Source organism: Taudactylus pleione, unplaced genomic scaffold (assembly GCF_031769625.1).
Source record: "Taudactylus pleione unplaced genomic scaffold, aTauple2 ptg000178l, whole genome shotgun sequence".
Classification (NCBI taxonomy): Eukaryota; Metazoa; Chordata; class Amphibia; order Anura; family Myobatrachidae; genus Taudactylus; species Taudactylus pleione.
In genome coordinates, this window is record NW_028284580.1 from 1,050,595 (window position 1) to 1,072,721 (window position 22,127).

Below are 22,127 nucleotides of genomic sequence, written 5' to 3' on the forward strand. Positions count from 1 at the left end.
TTTAACAATTGACATGAATAAGAATATATATATATATATATATATATATATATATATGTCAATACACTTGACTTAATGCACAGTACATCAAGCAAAAATATTTTATGTGAGGTAGGTCACACTATAACAGGGAAACCTATAGAGTGAGCTCCCCTAACATAATTTAACCAGCACCAGAGTGGGACTTGAGCTACTATTGGGGAAGCCCATGAGACAATACCAGAAAATAAGCATACAATATTTTTCCCATTAACCCAGCACCCACAGCCCAGGGGTACTGCATAAAATACAACACATATAGGGCGGACTTTGGTCACTTTTCGTCAAGGAACTCGGGGGTAATTAACAGACAGCCACACTACTCCCACAGGAATCAGAATTTTGTCAAATAACCTTTATTTTCTGTTGGATCAGTTCTTTTCATATATCTGTATGCATTTTGTGTGAGATGATTTGCCTATTGTGTTTACTTCAGCACTGGTTTTCTAAAAGAGCAAAATAAAATAGTGGCAAACTCTGATCTAATTGTCTAATAAATACCCAAATTTCTTGTCATGCCAATTTACAATGATGACTGTTTATTGGGATGTGGTCAATATCCCGACCGCGGGGAATCAGGCGCTCAGAATGCCGGCGCCAGCATCCCGACCTCCAGAATCCCGAAGGTAAGTAGCGGTGTTGAGGGGAGGATTAGCATTAGGGGTTACGGTTAGGCACTAGGGGGTTATTGTTAGGGGTTAGGGTTAGGCACTAGGGGAGGGTTAGGCACTAAGGGGGGAGGGTTAGGTTTAGGGTGCGGGGAGGGGGAGGTTAGGTTTAGGTACTAGAGAGGGAGGTTAGGATCAGGTACCGGGGAGGGATGTTTAGGGTAGGGAGAGGGTTAGATTACTGACCGACAAGTGTCGGTATTCTAACCCTGTTGGGATGTCGGCGTCGGGATTCTGACTGCCGTCATCCCGAGTGCCGTCATCCCGAACCCATCTCCTGTTAATTACCCCAGTTGGTGCCTTTTAGATTGCCGTGAAACAGCTGTCTGAAAATTCCCACCAGGAATGTAAGTCATTTACTCCATCTCATGGGGTATTTTCCAGAAATAATTGTATTTTTACTCTTGTATCTACTGTGGGATAATAGTCTGAAAATGTATCAGACTAATGACTAGGCATGTGAGGATTTCATGCAAAAAAAAGATCAAAACATTCTAGAAAGTATCAGAGTTACAGCAAAAGTTACATTTTTGTTGTCTGAAAATTACCCCAGTTAATCCTATAGAATGCCCTGCACAATACAGACAAAACATAAAATGCAATAATACAAAGCAAAGACACTGGATTGCCCTATAAATACAGAGTAAACTGCTTCCTTACGTTGCTTTTAGGTGATACACTGTGTCGCAAACTTCAATATTCCAAACAGTGAGAGACTCTTCACTAGACAGACACAACTGATGCCAATCCATGGGGTTAAAACTCAGGCTGGTAAAACTGGAGCTGGAGTCGGACTTGCTACATAATGCAATGCCTTCCTGCCAGTTCCTGGTCATAAGAAAAACAGTATATAAACACATTGAGTTACTAAATACAATTCTACAAATGGAAAACTGAGAAGAAACCTAAATTATTTATTGACTTAAGGCAAATTAACATTATATTCTCAACATAGAAAGAACAATGTGCTAAACCCACAAAGTGGTCACTTTCCATGAACATAGTATATGTAAAATAAGACATATTAGCAAAATGAGAATAGAATGGTGGATAACATGTAACCTGAGCAATAACAAAAACAAAATGTATTGACATTATCAATGCAAGAGATATGCGCGTGAACGGTAAGGGCTGAGGGAGAGGTCTTTTGGGACTGCGTTCACTTGAATAGGACAGGCTACATAGCAGTCTGTGCACAGGGCACACAGTGACATTGGTGTGAGTGGTGGATGAATAGGATAGGCTACATAGCAGTCTGTGCACAGGGCACACAGTGACATTGGTATGAGTGATGGGTGAATAGGACAGGCTACATAGCAGTCTGTACACAGGGCACACAGTGACATTGGTGTGAGTGGTGGATGAATAGGATAGGCTACATTACCGTCTGTGGACAGGGCACACAGTGACATTGGTGTGAGTGGTGGATGAATAGGATAGGCTACATAGCAGTCTGTGCACAGGGCACACAGTGACATTGGTGTGAGTGGTGGGTGAATAGGATAGGCTACATAGCAGTCTGTGCACAGGGCACACAGTGACATTGGTATGAGTGATGGGTGAATAGGACAGGCTACATAGCAGTCTGTACACAGGGCACACAGTGACATTGGTGTGAGTGGTGGGTGAATAGGATAGGCTACATAGCAGTCTGTGCACAGGGCACACCGTGACATTGGTGTGAGTGGTGGATGAATAGGATAGGCTACATAGCAGTCTGTGCACAGGACACACAGTGACAATGGTGTGAGTGATGGGTGAATAGGAAAGGTTACATAGCAGTCTGTACACAGGACACACAGTGACATTGGTGTGAGTGGTGGGTGAATAGGAAAGGTTACATAGCAGTCTGTACACAGGGCACACAGTGACATTGGTGTGAGTGGTGGGTGAATAGGAAAGGCTACATAGCAGTCTGTACACAGGGCACACAGTGACATTGGTGTGAGTGGTGGGTGAATAGGACAGGCTACATTGCAGTCTGTGGACAGGGCACACAGTGACATTGGTGTGAGTGGTGGGTGAATAGTATAGGCTACATAGCAGTCTGTGCACAGGGCACATAGTGACATTGGTGTGAGTGATGGGTGAATAGGACAGGCTACATAGCAGTCTGTGCACAGGGCACACAGTGACATTGGTGTGAGTGGTGGGTGAATAGGACAGGCTACATTGCAGTCTGTGGACAGGGCACACAGTGACATTGGTGTGAGTGGTGGGTGAATAGGACAGGCTACATTGCAGTCTGAACACAGGGCACACAGTGACATTGGTGTGAGTGGTGGGTGAATAGGACAGGCTACATAGCAGTCTGTGCACAGGACACACAGTGACATTGGTGTGAGTGGTGGGTGAATAGGATAGGCTACATAGCAGTCTGTGCACAGGGCACACAGTGACATTGGTGTGAGTGGTGGGTGAAGGCGCTGCTGCTACCAGTCTGTATAGCGCTGCTGGTCACGTGGGTCACTCCCACGACAGGGTCCCTATGCAAAGCAATATAACTAGAACACCTCAAATTAAAAATATATTGGCAGAAGCGATTTCATCGTGGGTGAAGCCATGAGTAACAGCTAGTATAAAAAAATAATACATGTGTTTCTGTTTTTCTTACCAGATTGTGAGAAGGTGATCAGGAGCAGATGAGTAACTACCTAAGTAGTGTCCTGAATGACTAAATGTTATTAAAGAGTATTCCAGCTGTGCTCCCTCTGTAAAAGTGGAAAAAAACAGATTTGTGAAATATAAATTCACCGGAGGAAATCATGCATTGGGCTATACAACCAATACAGTACAGGTATAACTGTGCTACTTGTATATGTACAGGAACAGAGGTCATCCTGCTCTAGATGCAGCACCTTAGTACAGTTTCACTAGTACAATACCCAGCAATGGCCCTGCAAAAGCACCACTGTTTCCCCCCGAAACGTTACATGTTCTCTTTTTATTTATAGAATACCTTTTAGTTCTGCTCTTTTCACAAATCCTGGGAAGGTATATATGTAAATATTCGGTTGAAACTTCTGGTCAGTGAATGCCACCACTTCAGCGCACATACTAAGAGCGAATGCTCCGATATTCCCTGCAGAACACTGTAGCAGTGACTGCTTCCTTGTCTCTGTGTCAGTAAAAACTACAAAATTTCCACATGGGTAACACACTGTATTATGGTTGATAAAAGTAACATGCTTCTGATTGGTTCCCTGCATCCATCTGAGAAGAAACAATGGACAATTATTGATTATCAACACAATCTAATAAAAAATAATGTATTTCATTATATAGTTTCTGTAATGTGCAAACTGCACACAGTGACATGTGGAATATATATCAGTGTGCAGCTCAGTAGCGCAGGCTCAATTTACCTGACTTCAAGGGAGCAGCTGGAGGAATCCATGGTGTTCACAGAGACCCTGAGTGCTAGTTAGATCCTAAAGCAAGTTTACACTGGTTGCTAGGAAACCCTAAACATCGTGTCCCATTGGCTGGGTCACCTGTTCCGGCCTTTCAGATCATATCTGCGCATGCGGAGCTTTCAATTACCCAAACAAAGATGGCCGGCCCTGCGTCAGTAAGCCGACTGTACGTCGGCTAGTTGGCGGCGCATGCGCACCGTCGTACCCCACGCCCCGCCTCACGCATGCGCAGTGTGTTTCATTATTGGTCGCCATTCCGCAGCAGATAATGGCTTCTTTCTGTGCTAGTGTAGCTGGTAGCCTTTGTTGTCAGTGCATGTCCCGGGAGAGAGGAGTGAGAGGCGGCTGTTAGTGTACGAGCTGCCTGGAGCAGCCGCTCTGCAGGTAAGGGGCATTTGTAACCGTAGAGCTATACAGTAGTAGCACCTGGTCTGGGCAGTGTCCCCCATCCCCCCGGGGGAAAAGCGCTATCTGCCCGCTTGGCTTTGCACGAGGTCACGGCCACCACCTGATAAGATAAATGTTTGGGGACCCTTGCAGTTGTAGTGCCAGCTGTGCCCTGGCTCATCCCTGGCCCGCACGTCACCAGCTAGTCCCCAAATCTTATGCCCTGCTCCATCTTCTGCTACACCGCTTGCTTCTCACATCATTCAAATATTGGTTACACATTGATTCGTCCATGTTGCAGAGTTGCTGTGGATTTGTGAGCCCAGATTGCTGCTCTCCTCCTGAATATGGAGGCATGTATGATGCCACCGCGCGCACACCCCTCCCGAATATGGAGGCATGTATGATGCCACCGCGCGCACACCCCTCCTGAATATGGAGGCATGTATGATGCCACCGCGCGCACACCCCTACCGAATTTGGAGGCATGTATGATGCCACCGCGCGCACACCCCTCCCGAATTTGGAGGCATGTATGATGCCACCGCGCGCACACCCCTCCCGAATTTGGAGGCATGTATGAATTTGGAGGCATGTATGATGCCACCGCGCGCACACCCCTCCCGAATTTGGAGGCATGTATGAATTTGGAGGCATGTATGATGCCACCGCGCGCACACCCCTCCCGAATATGGAGGCATGTATGATGCCACCGCGCACACACCCCTCCCGAATATGGAGGCATGTATGATGCCACCGCGCGCACACCCCTCCCGAATGTGGAGGCATGTATGAATTTGGAGGCATGTATGATGCCACAGCGCACACACCCCTCCCGAATATGGAGGCATGTATGATGCCACCGCGCACACACCCCTCCCGAATGTGGAGGCATGTATGAATTTGGAGGCATGTATGACACTTGAGTTTTGTGTGCAGTGTACAATAAACACAAAAACTGTAAATCCAATAAGTGTTTACATATGTGTACAAAATGCACTATTCTGGCATCATCCTTTAAAAACAGGAATAGTTCTGGGATTCTAGAGCTCTGGAGAGACTTATTTATTAACAGTTTCTTATATAGCTCAGCATATTCCGTTGCGCTTTACAATTGGAAACAAATAGAACAAAACAGGGTAATAACAGACAGATATATAGGTAGGAAGGCCCTGCTCGCAAGCTTACAATCTATAGGGAAATAGACATTGATACACAAGAATAGGTGCTATATATTGCATTTTGCTCCAGCCAGAATGCAGAGGTTATTAGTGGGCTGCATGACCCAGTCACACAGGAATGTCGGCCAAATATCAGGAGGATGTGAAAGAAAGACAATGTGTGAGGTTATGTGTGGAAATAGTAATGTGATATTTCTGACTGCTTGGTATTTAACAACAATGATGTTCCATGTTAAATGTTGCCTTTCTGTATAAGTGACGTTTGCATGCAGTATTGATGTACGTTTCATTGGTTTGAATATAACGTGGGGCAGGTATTAATACCATATGAGTTTCTGATATATGCTGACCATCTCTATTTGGTCTTCAGGTACCCTGCATGGACTACTCTGGCACTCCTTCTGGGTTTTTGCTCTATTTGCACTATGTCCAAATGTGACACCTCTCATTCCACTTAATCTCTGTTACACAGTGGCCTGGTAAGATATTAAATACATCTGTTGCTTTACTTGTTCCAAAACAACACACTGCACATGGATTGTTTTCACAGTTTTGTCTCCTGTAACTGAACCCTCTCCCCTTTCTAAAACCACATCCTGCTGTCTGACCCTGTTAAGTGAGCTGTAGTGTTGGATCATAAATGTGTTTTTTTTTTTTTTTATCTGCCTATTTCTTCAGCAATAAATAGATACTTGTTTTTACCAGGTAACCACAAATATTTTCTGGAAATCCATAGAAAAAAGGCAGCATCTGTAATCAGTCATGGCATCAAGACAACCTGATGTACCTGGTAACATACCTTCTTATTAATCATGGTTTTCCATGAAAGGCAATAATTGTTCTATCGTGTGGGTCTGGTGTACAGCAGACTAGTGTTTAGCATGTGAAGGTCATGTCTGAATGAATTGGAGTATTATTTGGTGTGCATCCAACAGTACCAACCTAATACCTGTATAAGAAATGTAGGTACTTGTGCAATTTGGGTTTCTTTGCTTTTTGGAGCTTTGTGCTTAAATGTTACTGAAACGCACAATTAGTCTTTCTACACACTGCCTCGGGCATTACCTTCCTCTGCCATTTGCAGCTGAGTGACTGTAGGTAGAGGGTGCCCAGTTAGCGTGGTGCATGATTGTTACTGAACACCAGTTACTCGTTATGCCCTCTATGGTTTTTCTGAGCTTATTCAATACTGTGGTTTTGGGTGCAGGACCTGTACTGGGGACTCTTACCACTTAAGAAGTGCTGATTGCGTGCCAGTGTATATCATTGGGTAATTGCCACTTGTTTGAAAATATAAACATGGCATTTTCTCAGATCAGTCCAAGCTTTCCTTTTCGCCCTGTTGCTTCCTTCCATAATGTTGATGGTAACTTCCAATGAGTCTATTTATATAGGAGTTTTTATTTGTTTGTAACTTTTTTAAATTGATTTGTTTATATTTATAATTTTTTTTTTTTCTAAGAACTTAAGGAAAAAGTGCTCGCTTAAGCTGGGTTGCACATTAAACGATGTGTGTACCCAGCGATGCGATATAACATATTTGGCGGTCCGTACACACTGGGTTGATCCGGTGCCCGATATGCCGGCCCCTAACGCATATCGCTGCATGGGATCATCAGCCGCATCGCCTGATTGGACTGCATGTGCAAAAGATGCGACGGACGACCGCTCGGGAGCGTGCACTACACGATGTAGTGTATACACACTGGATGATTTGAACGATATGTCGTTCCGATGTGTTGTTATTGGCCAAATCGTTAAATCGTCTAGTGTGTAGGGGCCTTTAGTATTTTTCAGCTTGGTGGCACATTTCCCAAGATGCAATGATCCAAGCATTACATTTGCAATTTTTGCTGTAAAAGCTAGCCCCGTACACAGGTGTGTGACAGTTGTTTGTCACTGTAACGTGTTTGGGACCCGGGATACTTTTCAAACAAACTTGTTTGGGCTGTGTGTGCACAGTAATTTCTGACTGAACTAAAAGGACACAATGGCACTTAGATCTCTCTCAGCATCAAACGGTCTGGTGTCCTGGGTGGCCAAATTTTGTGCCAACGAGATGGGGGTTTGTATGTGTGCACAGATCTGTATTTAGTAGGATGTGAATATTCTTTGGTGGTGTTTGAATGCAGATCAAAATATTTACTAAGATGATATTTTGCATTTAAGGTCATTGTGTGTTTTTGCTTTCTTTTCACAGCGAATTTTAAGTAATAATAATAAAAAAAAAAGTAATTGTGGAAACAATAGTAAGGCATACTTTATATAGCTCTATCTAGTTGATCTCTGTAGTAAGTAGCTGGCATTTTATCCCCAGCCATTGAGCACAGCTCCAGTGGGCTTCTAGGAAAAATGTCCCTGCCTATCGGGATGCACCGTCGAGCTTTCAGCTATGACGATGCTTTGGAGGATACAGCACCAATGACACCACCCCCATCGGATATGTGCAGTAACATCTTGTGGAGAAACCCTGTAATCCCAGAACGTAAATACCAGAAGCTGTCTAAGGTATGCTGGGGAGATCCTCCTGTTTGGTGGTGGGAGACACAGAAGCTGACAATTGTACAATGAGACCCACATAGTGATTCATTTACACATGAATTTCTTCTGTCACGGAATCCTGTCAAAAACGAGAGTCCCTCTTACTGTGACACTGCTGTGTTTTATTTTATTGTTTTGGGAGGTGACGGAAGTTGGTGTTTTGTGTAATGGCCACCCTTGCAGCAGATAGGAGAATGGATTTCTCCATTTACTAACTAACCTTGTGAGAGATTCCATTTTTATTTAGGTAGCTGGTTGTCTGTATATACATGTACATAGGCTTATAGTGCTCGCAGCCATGTTGCCTCCACATAGGGCTGCAAGGACACTTTCATATTAGGTTGAGATCTGCTTGTCACAGAAAAAAAGGTTTTACCAGTAGACTAGATTACTGGATACACATTTAAGGTATTTAATGGCAATGTATTTTGCAGTGCTTAATAGTCTTAGACAAATTAAGGATACCTTCAAAACTAATGTCTAATAAAATAGGAGAGAGGAATCTGACTGCTGGAGCATACAATATTGCAGTACACGAATGTGAAATTATTGCCACTCTAAAGCTATTGGAATCTTTAAAGATGCAGAGTAAAATGTGACCCTTTTCCGTTATTACTTTAAGACTGTTTTCTTGGTTAGCAAAACATCTAACATGATTGAGCCACAAATATTGCAGTGTAACTAGGAATAGTATTAAAACAAAGTTTACAATGCCCAACAATGTGTGGACTGAAAAAACATCAGCCTGTGGATTCACTAGTAACCTCCATACCTAATGCCTGAGAGGTAACACTAGTTTTTATTAAGTTTATAGGCTCCATTCTTATGATTTGATTCAACGCATAAACTGGTTGCCAGCACTCAACTTTTATTATCTGTATGGGAGTCTATTTAATATTTCTGTTGGGATGCAATATGTCTACCAACAAACAAAACGTGCTCCGGTGAGAAACAGCTGGGGTGTATATTGCAGTCTTCTCCCCAGAAAATGTTTCTAGCCGGGTGGCATCAAGAAGTAGCTGGGTGGGGGGCCTTCGCAATAATAAAATGTTTTAAGTCCTGACCTTTATAATGATTTAAACCTGGGGCACTCTCCATGGCTCCAATACGGCACATACCCATACAACCTACTGCCTGGCACTCCCTCCCGCCCCAATGCACCACATCCCATCGTCCAGAGCCCTCACTAACGTGTCTTTATAGCCGAAGGACACAGATGCCAGACGCACTGAGAGCCAGGGGTGTATCTAAGGGTCCAAGCACCCCTGTCAAAGTAAGGGACTAGCGCCAACGCCTCCCATATTTTAGGAAAAAACAAAAATTAGACCATTGCTCCCTTTCCCATCACATATATAAAAATCAAGATAGACAGAAAGGTAGATAATGAAAAGAGGCTGGTACTCACTCCCTAGTTGAATAACAGCATGATCGGGTGCCTTCTATAGGAGACACGGTATGTAGCAGACATAGAGCAGCAGCACTCGCAAGACTTCCAACACAGGTTATATACACATAAAGCCATATCAACTTTTCAGTTTAATAACCGTCTGCCAAAACTCTTGCTCTGCGCCTGCAATAATGACCCAGGGTCCCTCTCCCTTCAGCAGTAGCACACCACTTTGGAGCACACCACTTTGGATCACATCAGTAACGAAGATCCAATCTCAGATCTCAGACACCGCTGGGCAGGGTGTACTCGTCTCTCTCTCCCCAACCCCCCCCCCCCATCTAAATCCGGCTCTACTTGCCCTCCTTTTTATTATGAGACACTGCTGCGGCCACTGTGTCAAAGTCCAGACTCCAGAGCTCTGTGCGGCTGTCCTGATTGGCTGCAGAGACTCCGCTTGGATATGCTGCAAAGACTCTATCCCATGAATGGGGCTGTCCAACTGGTGATATTGGCGTCACATCCGGCATCCGTGTCCGTAGCGACAAGGACACGTTGGGAGTAGCTGGGCGACATGGGACGCGGCACATTGGGGCGGGAGGGAGTGTCGGGCGGTGGGCTGTTTCTGCTGGGCGATGCGCCCGAACAAAACAGCCTGGGGAGAACACTGTATTGTTACACAGGGCCTCCCTTCATATACAGTCATTAGTATGTTCTGGTTCTACACAGGATAACCTTCTAAGTGATGGGAATAAATAATTCCTTATGTGTGTTACTAGAGGAAGAGGTGCAATAAATACACTGATCACCTGCTGTAAAATGACTTAAAACATATATATCTATTTTACCCCTCTTCTCCTAACATTAATCCATGCCCGTTCTTCTCTTCATACATTTTTCATTGTTTTGAGCAGGTTGAGGATGGGGATCATAGCATGCCCCCACCTACTTTGCCCCATTCCTCTTCCACTGAGAAGGCCACTGTGGTGAAAGCCAAAGCAACCTCTGTCATCATGAACTCTCTCATGACAAGTAAGGATGTCTTTTCTGCTATGTGGATCTAATTATTAGTAGATGCAGATCTGCGAGGTGAAATACTATAGGGTCTAATGACTGGTTCTGTTTGAGGGACTAAAACTGTAAACCTGCATTAATCTCTTGTAGAATTAAATAGTCAATTTAGTTGTATTTTGGAAATTAGCTTTTTCATTCTGATGATCAACTGCTGCAAATGGAGGTTTATAAGGGGAGCACAGAGGCCTGCTAAAATACTGGTTACCAGTGGCTTCCCAAAAGCTTAGTTATTAGGCATGTGATATTTAATGCTGGGGACACACTACTAGATGGGAATGGTACGGGATGCTGGTGCCGGTATCCCGACAGGGTTAGAATACCGACACCTGTCGGTCCCCTTCTCCCTAACCCTCCCCGGTGCCTAAACCTAACCTCCCCATTCCCGCACCCTAACACTCCCCCTAGTGCCTAACCCTAACCCCCCCTAACTATTATTGAATGTATCCCCTACTAGATATCATTGCTTTGAATGATGGATATGTTGTTGGTGGATGTGTACACCCGATATGCCTTTGAACGTAGTTCGCAGACATACCAGTTTGGCCCTGCGGCACAGCCGGTGCATGTATGTACGGGCCACCTGTACACTGGCTGCGGAAACAGCTGACCTCTAAATGCATTCTCAGTTGTGACGTCTGGCCCTACGTTGAGCAGACGATTGGTAAGTGTGGATAGCTTACCTAATTGGCTGATTGGTTGGCGTGACGGCTGGTAGACCGCAATGTCTTTTAGGTGTGTACCCAGCTTAAGTTGTGTTTCCCCAATGCATAGTCCCTCACCCCCTTTTACAGGCATTACACGCCTTTCTATCCACATTATACCCTTCAATTTCTCACCAAAGTCAACTTCATCTCACTCCTGCATTTTCCATGCTCTCAAACCCATTTACCCCACCTCTGCTTGCACTCTTTATTACTATTGATATCCTGTCCCCTATCCTCTCCTATTGGGCATCATTGTTATCTCTCCCAACTTCTATACTATTGTTAGACCCACCCTCTATTGGTAACTCCTTCCCATCCGGCTGCTGGAAGTGGCCATTCTGACAAGTTTCATTGTTTGCTGCTGTGTCAGGGAATGCACCGCCTGCCGTGGCTGCAAACGTTGCGACCTCGCCAGGCAAGTGGATAAAGAAATGCATTTAATACTAATCCTAATGATAAATATGGCAAGATTTCAAGAGTACAAAGGCCTGGAAAACGTTACTTCAAATTTCCTATGTAATCATTTGTAAAGGTGTTTGTAAAATTCAGACTTGTGCTACAAAATACTCTTCTATTATGAAATAACGATAGCAGACAGGAGGACACAGGCAGCAAGCACAGCCATGCAGCATTTAATTGAGCAAGCCAGTTTTCTTTTTTTTTACTAGTATCCTGACAAACTTCAGTATTTTTCCAAGCATCTAAGTGAGATAGGAGTCCTGATTGTAGTCTTTTCATGGAATACAATAGGATGAGCTGCTCTTACACTCTGGCTGAAGGGGAGGGCGTAGCAGCCTGGGTCTTTAGTATCTACATTGTGTTTGGAGTGTGCAGCTTAAACTTCTAGCTCTTGTGCTTTGGGGGTGGTGTGCCGCCAGTGGTATCTGTCACTATGGTGAGTAGTATTTAATTCTATTTTAAATATGTCCTTTTGACAGCTATCAAGCATTCTCTATGGGAACAATAGATATGGCTACAGTACTAGGTAATTGCAGTAATTTATGTGCATAGTTAATTAAAATATTCATAATATTGTATTTTCTAACATCTACCACTATACCCGTACACATTCCAATACCTTCAGAGCTTACAATGTTTGCTGCTTGCTTGATGTGCTGTGCAGCTGTGTGCAAGTCATACTGTAATCAGCCATTGCAGACTGAAACATGCTACTTCTGCTGGTCTTCCTCCGTGTGGGTTTTGCTGTGTTTGTCTAGGTTTTTTCCCCCCTTCCTCTGTCTTATGCAAGCAGATCCTCTCCGTGATGTCAGTTCAGCAGTTTGTGCTTTTCGCCATATGTTCTCTGTTTACTCTGTAACAGGCTGAGGATCTTTCAAAATCTGTATAATCGTTCATTTGGTGGAAACGAACTAAATTTAAATGCAAAATACACTGCAAATCTGCTGATTGTTTGCAGACCTGCAGGAGTTGTGGGGTCTAAGATCGGTCATCTAAGTGGCGGCTCCAGAGGGGGAGCTGCAGCGCAGCCCAAAATTCAAATAGGGAAGCCACACCAAATGCCAGTGAGTCCCGGCTGGCGATGTTTGGCAGTGTTTGGGGTGGCATTTGATGTGGTTGTCCTATTTGAATTTTTGTCCGCGCTGCAGCCCCACCTCTGAAGCCCCCAATGGTCGTCATGCAGGTTATGTAGGGGTGTGGGTTTCTTGTTACGTCTTGTGCATTACTTGTATACCGAATGGTGTCATTACATAATTATCAGCTCTCTAGTAAATGTTTTCTATTAACAAGAAGCTAGGTTACAGGTCCCCCTAACCAATCCATTTGCAGCAGTTGGATCAAATACTTTATTAAGTTGTTTTATATAGTGCGCACACATATCCACACCACAGAGAATATTTAATATTTCACATCAGTCCCTGCCCCAATTGGGCATCTTATAACTTTATTTTACGTGTGCTTGTTCAAACTGACCACCAACATTTTTTTATTTTAACTTTCTTTTGTTACCTTTTCAAATGGAACCAATAAAATGCTATAGAGTGACATTGGGATTGCCTGAAATGCTGATATGGATGTGGTGCTCAGCTCACGCTGGAGTGTGTTCACCTACATTCTTATTTTTGTTAATGAACATGTAATATCAGTGTAGCAATAATCACTAATACTGCAGAATTTATCCTGGTTCTTGTCACCGTGCCTTCCATGTGGAACACAATGGAGATCTTTTATTTTTGTTAATGAACCTTGTTACAGGTTCATGATAAGACACATTGTAACCAAATGCAAAATAAGCTAGACTAATAAAGATAGAGGCTTGTGTAACTTAGTAAGCCTTTTGAGTGCTAATTTGCAATGTGTCCAGTATGTCTCTGCATCTTTATCTGCTCTGAGTAAGGCTCCAGTCGGTCTCTGGCTGTTGCACCTGCTTGAAAGCTGTGTGTGCAAATGTCTCCCATTTCAGAACATACACAAGAGAGCATTCAGCGATTCGAGCAACAGGCCGGCCTCAGGGATGCTGGCTATACTCCACACAAAGGCCTCACTGCCGAAGAGACCAAGTACCATCGTGTGGCGGAGGCCCTGCATGTAAGACTTGTGGCTTGTCCTCTGCCCCTTTACCTCTGTGCTGCAGCCTGGATTGTGCACTTTGTGATGCTGTGAAGAAAACATACTGTGCTTAGCTTGTTGCTTTCTGTCCATCTCCTTAAATGTAGTGCTGTGCTCCTTATTGTACTGTATTTGCATGTCTTGTGGGTTGGTATGGATGCCTATGCATGCTATTCTGTACACGTGGACTTAATATGGTGGTACGTGCGCCTTGTGGCTTTTGATTTTATTTAAATGTTTTGTGATTATGAATTCTTGGAAGCTTTCAGTGCTACATTTCCATATCTACTATTAGTTTTGGGGAACACGTGAAAATTAGTGCATAGGAAAAAGTGTTAATAGTAACTTATAAGTGCATTTCTATTACTACAGTTTAGATAATGTAAACGTGGCTAGCATGGGCGAGACCATCTTTTCCCACATAACAAGTACTGCAAAGTCACATCTTTCCTAACTGCACCTTGGTGGCTATACTACCTGGGAATAATGGGACCTTTTTTTTTTAATGCAGTTGAAAATGAAAGCACAAACATGTCATTGGCAGTATTATCAACGTGTCTGATGATTCCATCCATTTTCAACATTGCAGCCATTTTGGGCCACATTTGGCCAAATGGTGCAGCATGTGTGGCCAGCTGAGTGTAGCAGTAATTGTGTTTATAATGTGAAAATCTAGGTGGTTGTGTAAACAGGCATTAGTTTATCTTCAGCACCACTGCATATGAGTATACAGCTGCATTACCAGTTTTCTCTTAATATAATTGTGTTTGGTTTGGAAAGTTAATGCTATCTGACTTGGTGTATAAACTCCCACACTCGGGGTGATTCCATTGTTATTGACCGCTCCTGCTTGGTGTCTACAAATAGGCGCACGATGGAGTCATTCAATTGTTGCTTCGTTCGGAATCCTAAAGCCGCGAGGGGGCACATTTCTTCTCGCAGCCTCCTGAGGTAAAGCCGCGAGGGGGCACATTTCTTCTTGCAGCCTCCTGAGGTAAAGCTGCGAGGGGGTACATTTCTTCTTGCAGCCTTCTGAGGTAAAGCCGCGAGGGGGCACATTTCTTCTTGCAGCCTCCTGAGGTGCGAGAAGAAATGTGTGCAAAGTCCGTTTTTTTGTTTTTTTTAGTCGTCCTGATTGTGGTTTGGTTGGGCGCCCTAAGCACTTCTTTAGACAGTTTTTAGCCAATTGAGCGCGGCTAAACCCAGTGCTTTTGGCCGCGATGACTACTAATGGGCACCTGAACCGAGAAACAAATTAATTGCTCCGTCGGGTGCCAATTAGTATAGACACCAAGTCGGGGGCTTCTACAACATTTGAATCGCAGCCTCAGAGTCTTTGCTCAAAGGGCCTGAGTCAGAGATGGACGCTAATGCCATCGCAGCTGCGAAAATATGCTAATGGCTCCAAAACTTACCCGAGCATAATGATGCCCACCATTGCCTTCTCATTTGTGTACAACGTCTATTACATGTGTAAATATTAATAACATCGAGCTTCGATCTTGGCCTTGCAGAAGGTCTGACCAGCCGCAAACACTGCAGCTCTCCTGACATGCAGAGGACTCTCATGCTACGTATGTAATAGCAATGGCTAATTTATGCACACCCATGTAACGGCATTTAAACTGTAAGACGCCTCTTTTTTTTTTCTTTTTTCCTGAACCCGTTACCTCCCCCAAACACTGACTACCAGTATGAGTGTGTGAAATCACAATCAATTCCAAATGTGCGCAGTGTGGCTTATACGCATGCGCTGTGGCAAACAATTGCTCTCTGCGTAAATATCGCCATTGCGTCCATCTCTATACACTAGTGTATATACGGGACAGGTAGCTGTAAAATTACAAGAAAACTACCAGAGTCTAAAGCTGGGCGCACACTATACGATATATCATACGATATATCATTCTGACGCAGATCATAACGATATATCGTACTCATCGTATAGTGTGTACGCTCGATGCGATGTTCACTGCATTGTGCCATCTACTCTTCTGCGCGGCAGCTGTGGTGATGCAATGAACCATATGGTGCAGTTACACGCAGCATGTAATGATACTTTACGCCGTCGTATGCCGGATTGTGCAGTGCGTACAGCGTGCATGATATATCATTACATCACATCGCATGGATGGCACCATCACATGGTGTGTACCCAGCTAAGCTCAGTTACTTCTAGAATCCATCCACTACTTTGTTCCTTTCAAGATAATGAGATACATATCGTTTTTATTTGAACACCTGGAAATTAAATTCAATTGTTTAATTAAATTTAGTGATTCCATGCACAAAAATATATATATTTCAATGGATGGTAACATAACTGACCCAGAGAGCTTAACTGCAGATACGTTTTTATTCGGGTGTATAAACACTAGGTTGCTGTATGAAGTTGTGTTGAAGCCCCAAGCAGTATGTGTACCATGATGTAATAGTTCTTGGAAGAGTGCTTGTACAGATGCAGCCTGTGCTCTTTTCAGGAACACTTTAGCAATCGTGTTTTTAAGTTTTTTTGTTTGTTTTTTTGTGTGGGATTTAATCAGCCGATCTAGTACTGTGTATCTTGGTAACTGTATAAAGCAAACATGCTGTAAGAAATGCCCAAGTTTACGTATTTGCTTTCTCTGGTGAAATCGGAAGGTATAGTTTTTCTTTGTTAGCCATGTACTAACTGATGAGATTGGATTATACAGGACACATGGGCTAGTTGCACAGTTATATGTACTTGTCACCTGCACACTGCGGAGGCAGCTTTAAGTGCTGAATCAATATTTCTCATAGTGCAGCCTGTCACGTTACTTATAGATGTAAGTCTAGACTCAATATCACACGCAACACGACCTGCCTGGCGTGAGTGAGCCGCTAAGTCCCTGCAACTTTGCTAGTGTCGGGTGTGTGGTGTTTTTTTTTCTGTCCAATTCGACTAGGACGTACAAGTACTGTGCTTATTAATTTGACACTTAATAAATATATAAAGTTTCTTATATAGCGCACTGTGTGTGCACCTGAGTCTATATGAAGCACAATGAAACTTGTTATGAGAAGCTGCGGCCGCTACATTGTAGCACTTTCGTATACAGATTTAGAGACTCAGTCGCATGCAGATAAACAAGTGTTGCCTATCAATCGGCACAGTCTGCTGGTGCGTCCTAGTCACATAGCGACGTGACTTAAGACGCACTTTTGGCAGAAAAGATGCCCTGCGCTAGAAGTGTCTCATTGGACCTGGTGCACCAAGAGGGGCTTTTTGTCATGACTGCAGCATAGATATGTAAGGACACATTGTCACATCCAGGTATGTCACTGCCAACTGCTACTAAACAGCTGGTTTCTAATGGTCACAAATTTTGGTTCAGTCACAAATGGCAGTTTCAACTTTGCGTGGTTAACCAAAAAAACGAATACATTAACCAAAAAAAGTTGATACGTTGTGTACAAAAGGCTGTTAGGATAAACCAGGTATTTACTACTGAGGTAAACGTGTGATTTTCTGTGGTAAGCGGCCTCATCACGGCCTTCACATGACTGCTGTACTCCAACTAATGGTAACTAGAACCAGGCTTCGGGCTGCCTCTTTGCCGTGACTTTAATATGCATACTGTAGCCCTTCCAAATCACTTGACACACAGGAAATATATGCATTGTAAGTTACTCTCCTATCTGTAGCCTGCTAGAAAAGCTATGTGGCATGATAAGGTCACACTGCATCAGTTTGCTGAGCGAGCACTCCCTGCTTCTTTGCTTGCAGTGTTCAGGGTAGATAGGCCTGCCTGTAGTGGTGGCTCTGTGCTGTCTCTTTAATGACGCACAAGATAGTTTGTCTTCAGTGTCCCTCATAGGATTCCTTTAGACACTTTCCATGCTCATAAACTGGTTACTATGAAAATTATACATTTCTGGCACACTGTATTGTAAAATTGTGTTATGAATACTTAGAGGTCGCGTTTGGAGGAGCAATAAATGGTCGGTCAACCCAGCACTGCAGGCTTGTAGTTGAGCTACATAGCAATGCTGGGTACACATTTATCGATGTGTACCCAGCACAATCTTGCAAGCAACAGGACCAGCGTGGGTCCCGGCATCGGCAAGCGCATATACACTTGCCGATGTTGGGAGCGACATCGCAGGCCATGCTGCACTCAGCACGGCCCCCGCGATCTGTTGCCCGTCAGACCTGCGTGAGCCCGCATCGTCTGTGACGTGGGTTAACACTAGATGATGTGCCCGATATGTTGTCGGATTGGACGAAATATTGTCTAGTGTGTATCGGCCATAAGGGGAAGAAAAAACTGATACTGTATTTTTCACACTCTGGGTCTCATTTATTTAAAATAATCTATAACCAGCAAAGGTTTCTTTCCCTTTGACAGAAGTTAAAGATGCAGACTGGAGAATCTAGTGAAGAGAAGCAAAGTTCTTCTGCTCAATCCACTCCTTGCAGCACTCCAAGCTCCTCCCCCAAGCAGATGCGCAGGTACGTGATTCTTATGTGATCCTGTGTGCTCGTTTTACCCATCTTCTCAGAGTTCAGTAATGTTGGAAGGTGCTTAAAACTGTACTCTGGTAGCTGTATGAGTGCTGCTTAGTTGTTCAAAGTGACAATTGAAAGGCATTATGGATGCATGACTAAGCACGGAGTTTGCAGCTTTACAGACAGGGAAAATTACTGAATGGCTTAGCCCTCCGCCCCCACAGGATAAAGGAATGGTTTAATGGGATAGATAGATATTTAGCTATATCTATTTTTTTTACCCTACCCAGGAATGCAGTCCCAATCTTTAGAACTTAATGCATGTATTGGGTATTACTGGACTTGTGCTGTCACTTTATAGGCTGGTAAGCATTATGCAATGTGGAGCTCTTTGTAGGAATCTGTGTGGGAATGGGTATGAAATACCGGGAGTCGGGATGCCTCCTGTCAAAATGCCAACAGCGGCATCCCGATGGTCTGTATCTAGGAGTCTGTATATCGACGCCTATCTTTAGTCCTGTGTCGGGATTTCGACCAGCAGCATCCCGTCCGCTGGTCTCCTAACTACATCCCATCTGTGTGTTTTTGTAAAATGTTAATAATCATCCACTCGTAGAAGATTGGACACCAAATCTGCTTACTAGAATAGTGATCTCTACAGAAGTTAACTAAGTTTAATAATCTTCTGCAAGCCAGTGCTGAATCTGTGTACCCCATTTCAAAACTGTATCACATGTTCTACCATCCTATACATTAATGGTAGTGATTATACTAAGGTCACTATTTAGGAAGGTGGATCAAATATCCGATCTGTTATAAATCCCACTCCCAAATTAATATGCAAACATTGCTGGTTGATGTTAAACATTTTTTTTATAATGTATTTACTTATTTTTCCCATTATGCAACGTTATTGTGGTTTAAAGAATGCTGCAAAAACCTCATACTACTCAAGTAGTCTTTGTACTACACCTTAAGAGATTACATCAGTGTTTCCCAAACTGGGTGGGTGCCATGGGTTGGTGGTCCTGGACCAAATTTAAATAAAATTTATGGTCTACCTGATGGGCAAAGCCAGTGCTGGTGGCTGCCAATCATAAAATATAAAGACAAACAGAAGCGCAACCCTGTCCACCACCACATTACTGAACCCAAGGATAACAAGTAAACGCAATTTACTTTCTCATTAAGAAACTTTTTTTAGCCTTGGGTGCTGTTTAAAAATTGCTGATACTCTAGGGCGCCGTGACTTAGTTTGGTAACCACTATTTTACTTTCTTGAATTAAATATAAATTACAATACATACACAAACTTCCGCAAATTACATATTTCTTACTGTTTATATGGTTTTTCTGTAACTTTACCAAAGAAAATGTATTTAATACTTAATGTCCTTTTTGTGTTCTGAATATCTGCACAGGTCGTGGTTCAGTCAGGGTTCCACCACTTCCCTTCCAGCTGGTGAAATCCAAAGCTCAGAGGCAGATAAATGGAGCATGTTTGGTCCTCGTACTGTGCAGAAATCCACCACAGATCCAGGTAACTTAGTCTCCTGTAAGAAAGTAGCTAGCTTGGGAATTTATAGTAAAATGCAAGATGAGCAGCTATTGAGGTCTACAGAAAATAATCTGAAAAGCTAAGGTGCCTATGCAAAAATCTGTTTTTAGAGTTGCACATCCCTCCCTACATTACAGCATGGATATCCTTTTATAAGGGGACAAAGTCTGATAATTGGTTAGAAATGTGTATTGCTAATCTAGTACAGTTTATTATCAAGTTATAAAAGGGAATGCTTACTATGCAAGTTGGGCAACGTACAGCAAGGAGGAAAGTGCCACAAGCAATTCTTAACTAAACTATTCCCAGGTATGTCCCAAGATAATAGACACCCATTTAGTATGTTGCACCATCTACAGTTAAAACTCCTCTTATGTAAATGATTTGTAGATATAAAATTCTGCACTAAGCTTTCGGTCTGTCAGCTGTATAATTGAAATGCTGTCCTAATCGATGCCTATTTGTACACACTGTGCAGGTGGCTTCACTGTCCAATCTTACAAAGGTGCTCAGAAGCCAACCCCTATGGAACTGATGAGAGCCCAGGCCAACAGAATAGGAGATGACCCTCTTACATTCAGACCACCAAAGATGGAAATGCCACCATTGGTTGATGGAAATAACAAAGTTCCAAGAGGCCACAACCTCAAGCCACGTGATATGAACATCCTCACTCCCACTGGATTTTAAGATGCACATTCCAAAATCTATTTAAAGGCGGATGAGCAGTCCGTAGTATTAGGGTTTTCTTCTTTTCTTTCCAGGCTCTCTCCATGAAGTGTGACACCTCACACCTGTCCTTTGCCAGTAAACTGCGTAATAGTAGCAATCATTCTCTATTCTGCACAAAGGTGGGAGCTTAATTCTTTCCCTGAAACTTCTTGATACTTAAGGACCAAGAAATGTTGCTAACTTTTTCTTTATAACAATGTTGGTCATAAACTTTGACTTATTGTTGCTAAGATTAGCTATCTGCAAACCTTGCACTGACCTATATAAACGATGACTGGATTAGTTGAAATGAACGGTAGTATAGTATAATTCAAATCTTAATACCCTCATCGCAACAGCCTCTCCCATCCCATCAACCTTGTTACTACAGCTATATCCCGTTACCTACATGCCACAAGCGTCCCTGCTAAGTATTGGAACTGTCTTTACTAGACCTTTGTTTGGTTTTTGACACCATGTTTTGTAAATATCACAAATGACTGAATAATAATAATAATAATAAAAAAAAAAACTATTGGAGAAGTTTATATGGAACTTGAGGTTTGTTATAACAAACTTTTTCCCCCCTCTGTAGGCATTTTATTTGCTAATTAAGTGATAAGTAACTGGCTCAGCAAATGGGGCAATATGGTTTCCTGTGTAGGGTTGGCACGTGCAGACTGCATAGTATTTTTTTTTTTTTTTTTTTAAGATTTTGCACACTGAAAGCCTGATTTAATTTATTTGTATATGTTTTATGTGTGCTGTTGTGCCTACTTTTTTGGTTTAAAATAAACTTTTATTATAGGATGCTGTGCTTTTTGGCTTGCAGGTTTTTCTTGGTTACAATTCATAACTAAAGGTGGATTTATGTGGGAAGAGGGGATACAAAGAATATATATATATCTATGCTTATTCAGATGGAAATTCCTATTGACAAGCCCTAACAAAATAAAGTGTGTGTGTGTGTGTGTGTGTGTGTGTGTGTGTACGTATACGTATATATTGCAGGGGTAATATTGTTAACCATTAATTCGGTGTCTCTTTTCTTTCTAAGCCCGAACCCATTTGGATATTGAGCACTGCATAAACTTCCTTGCTTTTATGCTATCGCTCTCTGTTCCCCCTCCAAACCGAATTAACAAATAAAGGAATGAGGTGCATCTGCTTACATTCTCTAGGAATATAGGAGCTTGGAAATATTGAAAAAGTTTGTCCGTTTCCTCCGGTATTTCAATGTGGTGATGGAAAAGTAAAAGGATAATACAATAGTGTACACTGTATATTCTATGGAACACCACTTGAAAGTGTAAATGCACTTTGGTTAGAGACGAGCACTTTGGACAATATTACACAGATATCTTGTGATGGTTATACAACAAAAGTGAGTGAGATGTAGGACCTGTTGGCTACACTGCTCAC

The 22,127-nt window shown here is 42.9% G+C and overlaps 2 protein-coding genes across 2 annotated transcripts in view; one reads left to right on the plus strand and one right to left on the minus strand.

Moving 5' to 3' along the window:
* CFAP43 (cilia and flagella associated protein 43) overlaps positions 1-4,153 on the minus strand; it is a 119,722-nt gene extending 115,569 nt beyond the window's left edge. Inside the window, exons 1-4 of the mRNA XM_088475760.1 lie at positions 4,073-4,153; positions 3,667-3,920; positions 3,322-3,418; positions 1,368-1,535 (exon numbers count right to left, since the gene is read on the minus strand). Coding sequence (XP_088331886.1) covers positions 1,368-1,535; positions 3,322-3,418; positions 3,667-3,920; positions 4,073-4,104 — 551 coding nt within the window. The 5' untranslated portion in view covers positions 4,105-4,153. The remainder of the gene's footprint in view (positions 1-1,367; positions 1,536-3,321; positions 3,419-3,666; positions 3,921-4,072) is intronic.
* A 197-nt stretch (positions 4,154-4,350) lies between these two features.
* Positions 4,351-21,523, plus strand: KIAA1191 (KIAA1191 ortholog). Its single transcript, XM_088475761.1, has 9 exons — positions 4,351-4,507; positions 6,062-6,170; positions 6,397-6,481; positions 8,009-8,199; positions 10,534-10,651; positions 13,820-13,944; positions 18,336-18,439; positions 19,858-19,976; positions 20,473-21,523. The coding sequence occupies exons 3-9, from the start codon at positions 6,454-6,456 to the stop codon at positions 20,682-20,684; spliced, it is 897 nt and encodes a 298-aa protein (XP_088331887.1). The 5' UTR covers positions 4,351-4,507; positions 6,062-6,170; positions 6,397-6,453; the 3' UTR covers positions 20,685-21,523.
* Positions 21,524-22,127: the final 604 nt, after the last annotated feature.